General features: G+C 43.1%; 1 protein-coding gene across 1 annotated transcript in view; it reads right to left on the minus strand.

Annotated features, from left to right (window-relative positions):
• Positions 1-2,023: 2,023 nt before the first annotated feature.
• Copa (COPI coat complex subunit alpha) overlaps positions 2,024-13,618 on the minus strand; it is a 48,558-nt gene continuing 36,963 nt past the window's right edge. The window contains exons 22-33 of the mRNA XM_027418960.2: positions 9,861-9,949; positions 9,462-9,585; positions 7,745-7,834; positions 7,469-7,578; positions 6,489-6,566; positions 6,253-6,321; positions 5,251-5,387; positions 4,843-5,029; positions 4,648-4,758; positions 4,245-4,406; positions 2,920-3,114; positions 2,024-2,659 (exon numbers count right to left, since the gene is read on the minus strand). Of these exons, the coding sequence (XP_027274761.1) occupies positions 2,600-2,659; positions 2,920-3,114; positions 4,245-4,406; positions 4,648-4,758; positions 4,843-5,029; positions 5,251-5,387; positions 6,253-6,321; positions 6,489-6,566; positions 7,469-7,578; positions 7,745-7,834; positions 9,462-9,585; positions 9,861-9,949 (1,412 nt within the window). The 3' untranslated portion in view covers positions 2,024-2,599. The remainder of the gene's footprint in view (positions 2,660-2,919; positions 3,115-4,244; positions 4,407-4,647; positions 4,759-4,842; positions 5,030-5,250; positions 5,388-6,252; positions 6,322-6,488; positions 6,567-7,468; positions 7,579-7,744; positions 7,835-9,461; positions 9,586-9,860; positions 9,950-13,618) is intronic.

A 13,618-nucleotide genomic window follows, 5' to 3' on the forward strand; every position in this document is an offset into this window, starting at 1 on the left:
ACAAAATTTCTGCATCTATCTAGTTTTTGAGAACGGTGTGTGCTACCCTATGTAGTGCTAGGAACTAAGTCCAGGACCCTGTACATACTAAGCCAGCACTCTACAATGGAGCTACATCTCCAGCTGTGTGCTTGTGTGGATCTACACGTGGGGTTGTGCATGGGAGCGCAGGTGCCTGTGAAGGCTCAAAACCCTGGCTCTCCTGGAGCTGGAGTTACTGGTGATAGAAACTGAACCTGGGCCCCCTGGAAGAACTATGCTTGCTCTTAACTGCCGAGCCACATGTTAGCCTATTTTGTTGTTTTTGAGATAGGGTAGTCCAGGCAGGCCCTGAAATACCCGGAGTTATCCTGAACTTAAAAAAAAAAAAAATGATTATTTTGTGGTTGAACGTTTTGATGGGTGTATAGATTTGTGCACCATGTGCTGTGCCTGTGGTTACCAGAAGGGTGAGTTAGAACACCTGGAACTGAAGTTATAGATGGTTGGAATTGAACCTGTGTACTCTGAAGAGCAGCCAATGCTCTTAACTGCTGAGCCATCTCTCCAGTCTCTGGTCTTCAACTATTTTTTTTTTTTTTTTTTTTTTTTTTTTTTTTTTTTTTGAGACAGGATTTCACTGTGTAGACCTTGGCTGATCTGGAACTCACTATGTAGACTGAGCCAAGTTGGTATTGAATTCACAGATTTGCCTCTGCCTCTGAACTGTTGGGATTAAAGACCTGAGCTGGTCTTAAACTTTTGATCCTGTTTTAACCTTCTAAGTGCTATAGAACAGATGGAGCCACCAGACTGGGTCTGAATGCTTATATTTTAAATCAAAGGAGTAATATATCATCTATCCATTACTCAGTATAGAAGCAAAATGCCCTTCTGACAATTGTGATAGTTCTATGAATATGACATAATTTAGAATCACCTGGTAGAAGGACCTCAGAGAATGTCTGTTTAGAATTATGTGCCCACCGTGGGCAGCAGCATTTGCTGGGCCTGAGGTCCTGAATTTAAAGGAGAAAGCTGCCTGCCTCTGCCTTCAGAGTGCTGGTACTGAAAAGAGGTAGACTTCTTGCCAGGCAGTGGTGGTGCACTCCTTTGGTCCCAGTACTGGGGAGGCAGAAGCAGGCAGATCTCTGTGAGTTCCAGTACAGGCAAGGCTGCCACACAAAGAAACACTGTCTGGAAAAAACAAACAACAATAACAACAACAAAACCCTCCTTTTTCTTCCCAGTCCTGTCAGTTCAGGGCCAGCCAGACCAGCCAAATAAGATCCTGTCTCAAAACAACAACAAAAACAAAAAACAAAAAAGAAAACTAGTCGAGTACTGGCAGGAATACTTGAATTCTTTGCTCTTTGCTCTTGACTGTGGATCTAATGTGACTAGCTGCTTCAAACCCCTGCCACCTTCACTTCCCTGCAGTGATGGACTGACTGTAAGCTGGAAATGGGAGTCAAATAAAGAAACCCTTTCTCCCTGTGGTTGCTTTTGCCAGGGTATTTTTGTCACAGTACTGGGAAAAGAAGCTAAGACAACTGTGTGCTTATTGTAAATACATGAACAGTGATGGACACTGATAGGTGCTCAGCAAATATTGGCTGTAATCAGCAACAGATAGAAAGCTGTAGTAAAAATGCAACAGAGAACTCTTTTTACTTTTTATTTTATTGGTGTTTTGCTTGCATGTATGTCTGTGTCAGAGTGTCAAATCCCCTGGAACTGGAGTTATAGACAGGTGTGAGCTGCCAGGTGGGTGCTGAGAATTGACCCTGGGTTCTCTGGAAGAGCAACCAGTGCTCTTAACCACTGAGCCATCTCCCAGCTCCAAGAGAACTCTTCTTACCATTCTCCAACAATGTAGATCTATGCAGCACATATCTCTTAAGAAAAAAATGTCATTTTCTCCTTGCAGTGATATTAATTAAAATGTATATAATAATTAAAAATTGATTCTGAACAAAGAATCTCCTCTGGTGAGAGAGCTACATAGATGCGAACAGGCACATGAAATTAACTGTCCAAGAAGTAAATGGCAAGCCAGGGAAATAAAGTATTTACTTTATTTTTAATGTGAGCAACAAAACACAAGAACAATGGCTATAAAGGACAAAACAAATCAGTGAAAAATGGTATACATTTTGAAAAAAAAAAAAAAAAGACTCCTCAGTCTGCAAGTGTCTGGGCCCACAGAGGGAAGAAACCTACTGATGACGTTAAATGCCCAAGGAAAATACAAGATAGTTATGAATTTCGTGGCATTTATTAAATTCCACTGTTTTCTAGTGGAGTGGAAACAAAGGCAGTAGGTAAGAGAGGAATAAATACTGAAAGAATCTGCTACACAAATGTCCTGCACAAAGTTTTCATTTGTTCCTTGGAAGACCCAAGCTGAACGGCAAAATCACCTTCAGGAGAGAGAGGTCTGCAGGAGCAAGGTCAAGTCTGAAAATCCCAATTTGCCATAGGAGAGAAAGGACATGAAGTTTCTGGGAGAACCAGATGTCAACAAGCTGAAGTGTGAATGTTAGGGGAGGGAGGGGAGTGGAGCGAGAGACTCTGAAGGACAGGATGTGATTAATCCACGAACTTGAAGGAAGGAGACTTAGCGGAACTGAAGAGGACTGATCCTCAGACCAATCACATCTTTGCCAATCTCTGTCACCTGTGGAAGTGGGAATCAGAGAAGTTAGAGATGAACAAGGCGGAGACCCCAGAAAGCTCATTCCCTACACGCCCCAACAAGCTGTCAGATGGATGCTTGGTCCTGAGAAGTGGGCCAGCGGGCAGAAGCTCCAGCTCTCCCCAGTGTCACTGCCTCAAGGAGCTGGGGCAGATGCAAGGTGAGAAAATCACCACCACCATGCTTCCTTCTCTTGCCCCTCCTCTCAATATCCTCGAGATACTCTTGAGGACAAGACTTACCGTAGTGACTCTGCAGATTTGCCCCTTGAACTCAGGGGCATAGCAGGCCCCACTGAGTGGACACTTCTCCACGGGCTTTCCACGGTAGATGGGCCGGTAAGATGCAGCGCAAATGTCGAAGGGGTTGTGCATGTCGTAACTGAGCTGGCAGGCGTCTGTGGGGTTCTTCTCACAGGCAGACAGGATCTTCCTAGTCTGAAGGGGGAAGAACATTTTGTTTAGGGGATAGAAAGCAGCACAAGTACTCTCTGATATAAGATGCAACTGTATACTGGGCATGATGGCCTAAATCTACAATCCCAGCACTTAGGAGCAGAAGGATCTCAAGTTCCAGGCCAGCCTGAGTTACATACTGAGACCCAGTCTCAAACAACAGAACACAACCACTACACTACAGGAATATAGGTCCCATCCTATGGATAAGATGGATGTGAAAAATTAACAACTGCTATTGCTCCTGGGTGTAGCAGTGCATCACAGCACTCAGGAGGAGGCAGAGACAGGAGATTCAGGACTTTGAGGGCCAGTGTGGGATACACAGTGAAATTTTTCTCTCTTTTCAACATGGCTCCATTGCTCTAAATCCACAGTTCTCACAAAGTCTAGGGATTAGATTACTAGGGTTTGGCCTCAGAAAGAGTTAAAACAGATTTCTATTGCCTAAGAAGAATGTTTTTAGATGGCATAGATAATGGATTATGTATGAGAAGTACAAGAGGTCAAGCTGTGTCACCTGGAGCTTAAGAACAGACGCATCATCTGCAGGTGCACTGGAGTTATTCTAGATTGCACAGCCAAGGAGCAGTAACACGCAGCACAAATGCCAAATTAAAAATTAAATCTAGCCTGGTGTGGTGGTACATGTTTTTAATCTCAGTACTGGGGAGTTAGAGGCAGAGGCAGAGGCAGGCAGATCCTCTGTGAATTGGAGGCCAGCCTGGTCTACATAGTGAATTCTAGGACAGTCAGGTCTACATAGAAAAAAAATTGAGTCAAACTTGGGCAAGGTATTTTCCTTCTCAGTATTGCTTTCTCATTACTAAAATACAGTTATAGTCTGTATAGTATAGGGTCTACTCCATTTAAACATCTACATAAAGTATTTTAGCATGTCACTTACCCAATGCCATGTCTGAATAAATTATTACTTTGGTTTCAGGGGGAAAAAAAGAAGCTCCAAGGTCAATAAGTAACACATAGCGTGTCATTCTATTGGCTGTTTGGGGCTGAATGCTGTTATACTGTTTTGTTTCAGAGACAAGGACCTTGGGCTTCTATTCCTTCCATCTGGCCCCCCTAAAGTCCCTAATGGAATTCCCCTGTACCTGTTGGGCCACTTCAGGCTTTGGCCCAAGTTCTAGCAAGCGCCGGGCAAATGTGGCAGCTGTTTTGAAATTCTTGAGCTTGAAGAAAAGGTTGAGGGCTGTCCGCAACACCAGGATCATATGCACAGGCTGCAGGTTTGAGTGTGTGAAATAGGCTGCCATCTAGTGGACAGAAAGGAACACAAGGCAGGCTGATGTTCAGCTGTTGTTTATTAATAGGCACACAATTATAAAAAACAAAATAATACAAAGCAAAGATGATTGGCTATAAGACAGAGATTAGTTCTACCTCTTAAAATACGAGAGCTGATGATCTGAGGAATAAGGGTGGAGAAATGGAGAGGAACTCCAATAGAGGGCTATGGGGATGGTGCCTTTGCAGGGCTGGCCCTACGCATCTTACCTCACAGATGCGCTTCTGCTGCTCTAGGCTCTCCTTAGGCAGCTTCTTCCTTTCTATCTCCATGCACAAACCCACAATGTATTCACGGCAGATGGTGATGAGCTGCTGGGCCTGAAGAGGTTGCAGAAAACAGTCATGACACAGACAATACTGTGGAGATGCCCAGGATGATTGGGCAAGTGGCTTGACTCCTACCTCTGCAATCTCCTGCTTATTGTCCACAACAAGAAGAGGCACACTGAGCAAAATGGAACGGAACTTTTCCACAGCTTCTTCAAACTTGCCAACTGTGGTGAGCTGGTAGCACAGCTGTAATCGTTGGATCAGGTCATTAAGCTTTAGGCCCACAGCTGGCACACCATTCTTTAGCCCTGCCTCCTTCCTGGAAAGGAAAAATTATGAAGAAAATAGGATAGTCAGTCATTCTACTGTGAAAGTAGCTGGGAACAGGATGACAACTGGTATAAACCAAACTCCAAAGTAACAAGCCATAGATCTTTTCTTCTGGAAACCTTAGCTCCAGGGCAATTCCGTTTCACTGTGGTTACCATCTGAAGTGTCTACTTCAACTTGGAAGAGGTAGCAAGGAGCAAGCAGACTTACCAGTTTCGATTAGGGTAACTATACATGGATGGCAAGCAGGGCAGTGCTTGATAGGTGGTGCGGCCTCGGGCATATGTCTGTAGGAACAGTTGCTTATAGGGGCCAAACTGGATTACTCCCACCTGGTCATGAAGAAGCTACCAAACAAAAAAGAAACAGGATTTGTTTTCTTTCTTTTTTGGTTTTTCAGGTTAAGGTTTCTCTGTGTTGCCCTGGCTGTTCTGGAACTCACCTTGTACACCAGACTGGCCTCAACTCAGAGAGAGCCACCTATTTCTGCCTCTATACTGCTGGAGGATTTCTTTTCTCTCTCTCTTTCTTTCTTTCTTTCTTTCTTTCTTTCTTTCTTTCTTTCTTTCTTTCTTTCTTTCTTTTTTTCAAGATTTATTTATTTATTTTGTATACAGTGTTCTATCTGCATGTATGTCTGCAGGCCAGAAGAGGGCACCAGATCTCATTACAGATGTTTGTACGCCACCATGTGGTCCTGGGAATTGAACTCAGGACCTTTTAGAGAGTAGCCAGTGTTCTTAATCACTGAGCCATCTCTCCAGCTCTGAGGATTTATTAAAAATTAAGTCAACCTTGGGTAAGGTATTTTACATCTCTGTATTGCTTTCTCATTGCCAATATACAGGTAATTATAGGATCTCCATTTAAACATCTATATAGAGTATTTTAAAATAACACACAGCAACAATAAAGAAACACTGATGGTTGTTACAGTTGTTGTCATCCTAACACTTGCAGTGTGTGCAGGAACAGGTGCTGGTTTTCCTCATGTAAGCCAGAAAGCAGGCTACCAGCACTGGCAATGGCTGAAGATGCATCTTAAACCCTCACTGGCCAAGTGGAGAGTGGAAAGAGGCCTTTGTAAAGCCTCTTGTGGGCCCTTGTGGGTCAGACCACTACTCCCACGTGGCTGAAAAGATGAGTCCACCATTCTCCTGGGACTCTGGAATAGACACTCAAGAGGAAGGGCCAAGGTTTTTAAAGACTTACCCGCATGGCTGTTTCAAAAGAACCTGCCAGGATGTGATCAACTGGAAGCTGAGAGTTATTGCACCAGATCTAGTAAGAAACAGAAAACCTAAGTCAAATGAAAAATTTCCTTTTTCTTTCCAATTCTCCTCCTCCATATCTGTTAAAGGTAGCCAACATCTCCCCACCCCCTCCAGAAATCAAATATTAACCATCCCAGAGCACTCATCCCTGTGTAATTGTATTTTTCTGCTTACTTGAGTTGGGCTTGTTCCCTTGGTTGGGGGCACAAAGAAGCCATCTTCAGCACCACCGGCAACCCCAGCAGGTATATCCTAGAGGAAGAAAAATTAAGGCTTTGTTTAAACAGTCTGACAAAGCCTCAAACTCCCCATGTAGCAAGGACTGAATCTTCCTGCCTCTACCACTGTGCCTGGTTTATGTATTGTGGGGCTCTCAGCAAAGGCTTTGTACGTGCCAGGCAAGCACTGATCAACTCAGCTATGTTTGCAGGCTGGACCACCTCACGACATTTAAAAAAGCTGTCCAGGTACTGTGTTCTGATGATTTCAAGGCACAACCATCTAGATGGCCACCTCTGTTCAAGAAAAGAAGTGATGGTTGCGGGAACCACCTTACCAGGGACATAAAAGACACATTTTAGATGCCTACCTCTGCTGGAGAAAGATGATGGTTATAAGAGGGACAGATAGGAAGCCATGCCACCAAAATGAAAATGACATAACAAAAGCTCCAAATAAGATTTTAAACACCCCCCCTTCAAGTGGAAGATAAGCATTAGATTAGAGAGAGGTTATGTATCCCCTTCTCTAATGCTACATAAGAATGGAAACAAGGCTACAGTCCACAGTCAGCTCTCCTCTTTCAAAACCTATCAGATTAGGAGGCTGCTCTGGACCACTCTTTGTGGAGACTTCAGGATAGGCATCCTGTAAGAGATGTGTGTGTGTGTGTGTGTGTGTGTGTGTGAGAGAGAGAGAGAGAGAGAGAGAGACAGAGAGAGAGAGACAGAGAGAGACAGAGAGAGAGAGAGAGAGAGAGAGAGAGGAGAGAGAGAGAACAGAGAGAGAGAAAGACAGAGAGAGAGAGAAAGAGAAGATAGAAGAGAGAGAGAGCAGAGAGAGAGAGAGAGAGAGAGAGAGAGAGAGAGAGAGAGAGAAAGCGAGCATGCACCTGCCAGTTTTTATAGGGTGAAAAGGGGAGGAACTTCACATACCAGCTCAGGTGGGAGCTCCAGATCTTCTTCTACATCCCAGCCACCTCCTTCTTCTTGTCCCTTGCCAAGAGCATCCTCTCCCAAACCTTCTGAAGCCTCCACAAACCCATCTGAAAGGAAAATCCAGGATCAAAATAGATTTGGGTGGTAGCATAAAAAAAGCAAAATATTAGGATCTAATTGGCTCCATGAGTTAGAAGCTTATTGACTGCCCCATGGATAACTTCCATCCATGGAGCCTATCATCTAAGAAGAGTCCTAAAATAGCATTCCTACCTTCATCTAACTGCAGTTCCGCATCCTCTCCCCAGCCTTCAGTACCAACAGTGTCAATGTCAATGTCAGCAGCCAACGCTCCTCCCTTCCCTACCAAAGGAAGGACAGAAGGGAAATGGTTAGAGGCTATCAAGTCCGATCTCTACAGGCAAGGGGCAAGCTTCCAAAGGCAGTTGCTCAGGGCTGTGTCCTCAGGAATATGTGTTTTCCACTTAGGAAGTGCTAACTCTGAATGTCAGTAAACATGTTTTATTGTGTTAAGTCTCAAAACAACAAAAATACTCCAAACAAAACCCAATAATAATTGCCGAGGTTCTGGTTTTTGTGTTTGTTTTGTTTTTCTTTTAATGTCTGTGTATATGAGTGTCTGCAATTCTAGTGCTGAGAATCTAAACTCAGGCTCTCATTCTTGCATGGCAGGTACTTTACTGACTGAACCAGCTCTGAAGTAAAATTTGGTTTTTTGAGACAGGGTTTCTCCGTGGCTTTGGAGGCTGTCCTGGAACTAGCTCTTGTAGACCAGGCTGGTCTCGAACTCACAGAGATCCACCTGCCTCTGCCTCCCAAGTGCTGGGATTAAAGGCGTGCGCCACCAACGCCCGGCCCTAACCATATATTCTGAGTTATTGTTTTTGCTGTACATATGTTATGCTAACTTGCAACAGGATCCACAAAGAAAGGAAATAGAAGAGATAACCAGAAGTTGTTTTTTGGGGGAGTGGTGATGATAGCTAAGTTCAATGGTAGAGAGCTTGTCTAGCAAGCATGATGTCCTGGGTTCAATCCCTGTTGAGGTGGGAGAGAACTAACTCTCTGTTACTAAAATCTGGCTGTCTCTGGCTGCCCACCCTTGGACCTTCTTCCTGAAATCTTTGCTAAATCACCATTACTACAGTCTGTGCAGAGAATGAGGAGGCCGAGGAAAGAACAGAGCCAGACACAAAATGCCCGAAGTCTGCTTAGGGCTTACATAAAGGTGAAGTAGTGGAAATGTCCAAGCAAGTAAGAGGGCAAGGATGGCAGTATGGAGTGGGTGCCCACAGACACAAACACAGCACATGAACAGGAAAATAACGAGTGGAGATCACTGTATATACGGTGAACTAGAGAAACATATCAACGTGTTTACGGGTGTCAGTGACAGCACAGGCACCCACCTACATCATTTTCTCAATTTCTTTGTTTTGGGGGGATGGGGTGGGGGGCTAGAGACTTGAGAAAGGGTTTCATGTGATCCAACCTGATCTTACACTGGTTACATAATCTGTGATGACTGGCTTTGAACTCTTGTTCCTCCTGCTTCAACTTCTTAATGTCGAGATTACAGAGATGTGCCACACCTGGCTCAAATTTTCTCTCGTGATCTCAAAAAGCATTTCCTCAGTGTGTGAGACTACATCCTAGCCCTGGCTAGCTTTTCAGTGATCTGTGAAACTTCACACAGAAAAAAAGAACAAGTAAAACAGTTACTGGTACTTTCTAAGATTGTTTTTTTGTTTGTTTTTAAGATGTGGTCTCATGTAGTCCGGACTGTCGTAAAACTGACTATGTGGTCAAGGATGACCTTGAATTTTTGATTCTTTTATCTCCACATCCCTAGCTGGTGGTATTACAGGTGTGTGTCAGTATGTGCATAATGGTAGGGATGAACCCAGAGTTTCATACACACTAGGCAAGCAATCTACTATAGCGTGCTATAGGAGAAATGAGCACTTACCCTTGCTGGCAATGGAGCCCTCAAAGAACCCTTTGGACACAGTCAATAAGGGCCAATTGGTATCCAGTGGCATGATAGGTGCAGGCGGCTGGAGAAGCTTGGCATTAGGATCGATGTCCGGGATCTGAGAGGTGGAATAATAAAGATATTAAACATGAATAGCTCTTAAGCTCTCGACAGCATTATATAGAAGAAAAGGTTACTCTGCTTCCTCTAGACATCTTTAAGCCTCTCTCTATAATTTGCTGGTAGAGTAAAATTTATGGCTTTTTTTTTTTTTTTTTTTTTTTTGGTTTTTTGAGACAGGGTTTCTCTGTGTAGCTTTGAAAATTTATGGTTTTAAGTGATCCCAAGATGAGAATGAGTCCTGTTATCAGAAACATGTGTGTATATACTCACTGTCTCCTTCTCAGGGTCAAATGTTTCCTTTAGACTCTCAGCTTCTTCATCTAAGCCATGTGTAGCAGCTGTGAGATAGGCCAGGGATTCTAAAGAAAAAACAAGCTTTGTGGTATAAGTACATTTCCAAGAGAATGTTATTCTGAGGGAGGGGGTGACCCCTATCTCCTAATATCCAAATGCTTCCATAATACCCAACCATAAGTGTAGGCTGAAGTTGTTAGCTAGCTTCTAATGGACAGAATAGTCCGAAATGATGAAATGTCACGCCCAAGATTACAATTGTAGATTCTATTTTGGGTGTCATCTGGTTAACCTGTCCTGAGGGAAACCAGGTGCCATGCTGGTACTTCGTGATGGAGAAGGTAACATGGCAAAATGACACTGTCTCTCAAAGGGGAGCAAAGACCCAAGTAATGGCCACACCCATACAAATGAGTATGGAAATGCATTCTTCTCCTGTTGGGTCTTTGTATGTCTATAGTCCTGGACAACACTCTGAATGCAGCTTTAGTAGACAACACTGAACCAAAGCTAAGCTATACTCTAAATGTGAGGGGATGTTTTATTTATTTATCTATTTATTTTGGTTTTTTGAGACAGGGTTTCTCTGTGGCTTTGGAGGTTGTCCTGGAACTCCCTTTTGTAGACCAGGCTGGTCTCAAACTCACAGAGATCCACCTGCCTCTGCCTCCCAAGTGCTGGGATTAAAGGCGTGCACCACCACCGCCCAGCCTTTTTGTTTGTCTTGTTTATTAATTATTTTCTATGTTTATTGTGTACACAAGTTCATGTGGGAGTCTCACAGCGCACATGTGGAAACCTGTTGGGAATTGGTTCCCTCAGTTGTTTTAAATACAACTTGGAAAGGGGCAACAGACACCACAAATGTCTGTTTAAGCATGTCCAAGAAGCATGCTTAAAACATGGATGAAAAAGTACGGTTTCCAAATAAAAACAAAAAGAGAAGAAACTTGAGGAGCTAAAAGCAAAGGCCAAGGGGCAAGTAAGAAATCTGATCTATCCAGTGGGTTTCTGGACAGCCAGGGCTTCATAGTGAAACCCTGTCTTAAAAAATTCTGGTATGTATGCACTCATAAATGGATATTAGACATAAAGTAAAGGATTGCCAGGCTACAATCCACACAGAAGCTAGGTGAAAAGGGGGACCCAAATTGGGATATATTTGGAGGGCCCCAGGAAGGGAAAACAGTTGAGATCTCCTAGGTAATCTGGGAGGGGAAGGTAGAAAGGAGGAGATGGGGGATGGGAACACGAGGGATCAAGAAGGCCAAGTTGGGGGAACAGACAGACAGGATGAGAGAGCTATCTTGGTAGAGGGAGCTATTATGGAGTTAGGGAGAAACTAGATGTAGGGAAATTCCCAGGAATCCACAAAGATGACCCCAACTAGGACTCCGAGCAATAGTGGAGAGGATGTCTGAACTGGCCTTCCTCTTTAATCAAATTAGTGACTACTCTAATTGTCATCATAGAACCTACATCCAGTAACTGACAGAAGCAGATGTAGTGACCCACAAGCTCCAGGAGGGAGGAGGGAATCATACGAGCAAGGGCAGTGGCACCAGGACTTACTCTGGGTGCATGAACTGGCTTTTTGGAGCCAATGTTCCCTATGGTGGGATACCTTGCTCAACCTTGATATAGGGGAGAAGGGCTTGGTCCTATCTCAACTTGGTATGCCACACTTTGCTGACTCCCCAAGGAAGTCTTTACACCTACTGAGGAGCAAGGGGGTTGGGGGGGGGGAGGAGACAGAAGAAGGGGAGGGAGAGAGGGAACTGGGGTTGGTATGTAAAATGAAAAAAAGAATTTAAGTAATAAAAAGTTTCAAAATAAAAAATCTGGTAAAAAGAAACTTGTTTTGATGACAATGACCCGTGATTCCATTCCTATTTAAACATCTGAGTTTATTGTCACTTCTTTTGCCACTTACTAGAAGTGTTATATTAGAGTCTATTATACATTAAGTGTTTTTAAAAAACAATTTTTGTAATTAAAAAACCATTATAATTTAGGTATTATTCTTTGGAAACTAGACCGTAAACGTTTCAGATTTTAGAGATTTTTGGATTTTGTAACATTTGTATAGAAATTACAGTAGGAGTCTCCTCATGTGAAATGGGAAATTTGGACCCTCAAGATGGCTCAATAGATAAGGGCCTGCAGTCTAAGTTCAATTCTAGAAGTACAAAGTGCAATACACGAAAAGGAGAACCAACTCCACTAAGTTGTCCTTTAACTTCACACACACACACACACACACACACACACACACACACACACACACACACACACACACACACACACACCAGTTACTCCTCCACCCAATAAATAAGTAAATGTAATAAAAATTTTGAGAAAATATAAAATCTAAATTTAGAAATTTCTTTTTGGGGGCTGGAGAGAAGACGGTTCAGCGGTTAAGAGCACTGGCTACTCTTCTAGAGGACCTGTGTTCAGCACCTACATGGTAGTCACAACTGCCTGTAAACAGTTCAGGCGGTCTGACACCTTCTCACTTACATACATGCAGGCAAAACACAAAAGCACATGAAATAAAAATAAATTAAAAAGAAAAAAAGAGAAATTTGTTTTGTTTGGCTTTTCAAGACAGGGTTTCTCTGTGAAACTGCTCTGGCTGCCCTGGAACTCACTTTGAAGACCAGGCTGGCCTGGAACTCACAGAGATCTGCCTGCCTCTGCCTCTTGAGTACTGGGATTAAAGGTGTGCACCACCACTGCCCAGCTAAATTCAGAAATTTTTAAGCATTGTATACATTTAAGAAGTTGGATTCCAGCTAGTGAGTTCCAGACCAGCCAAGGTTATATATTCTTTGGATTTTGAAGCATTTCAATTTTGGATTTCATTTAGGAATATTTAATTTATACTAATGTTTCTTTGGGGGGGGGGTTCAAGACAGGGTTTCTCTGTAGCTTTGGAGCATTTCCTAGAACTTGCTTTGCAGACCAGGCTGGCCTCAAACTCACAGAGATCCGATTGTCTCTGACTCCCGAGTGCTGGGATTAAAGGCGTGCACCACTAACACCCGGCCCAGCCTGGTAATTTCTTACAAAGCAATTAATTCATTGCTTTTCATCAATGCAAATAACAACCTTGGACTTATCCCTATATCTACATCTAGTACTTAAATTATAATAGAGTTATTATATTTTATGTGTGATTTGTCTGCATGAATGTATGTACATCATGAGTAAGCTTGGTACCCACAGAAGCCAGAAGGTATTGGATCTCCTGGAACTATAGTTAAGTAGAGTTGTGAGTACCCCTACAGGGAACTGAACTCAGGTCCTCTGAAAGAACAACAAGTGCTCTTAACAACTGGCCCACTTCTCTAGCCCCTTGTTTTTTGAGACACAGTCTCACTCTTAGCCCAGGATGGCCTTAAACTCATCTTGCCTCAGCCTTCTGAGTGCTATGATTAGATGGGAGTCAGCATTCCTAGAACTTGTTCCTTAATAGATCTCAAATTCTAGCATAATATTTGGTATACAGTGAGCTGTCAGCAAACAACAGTAACAATAAATCGAGTCCTGTAAACTGCACAAGTTTTTTTTTTTTTTAAGACTCATTTATTTATTTATTTATTTATTTATTATGTATACAGTATTCAGTCTGCACCCCAGAAGAGGGCACCAGATCTCATTATAGATGATTGTAAGCCCCCATGTGGTTGCTGGGAATTGAAAACAGGGCCTCTGGAAGAGCAGCCAGT

Source organism: Cricetulus griseus, chromosome 5 (assembly GCF_003668045.3).
Source record: "Cricetulus griseus strain 17A/GY chromosome 5, alternate assembly CriGri-PICRH-1.0, whole genome shotgun sequence".
Lineage (NCBI taxonomy): Eukaryota > Metazoa > Chordata > Mammalia > Rodentia > Cricetidae > Cricetulus > Cricetulus griseus.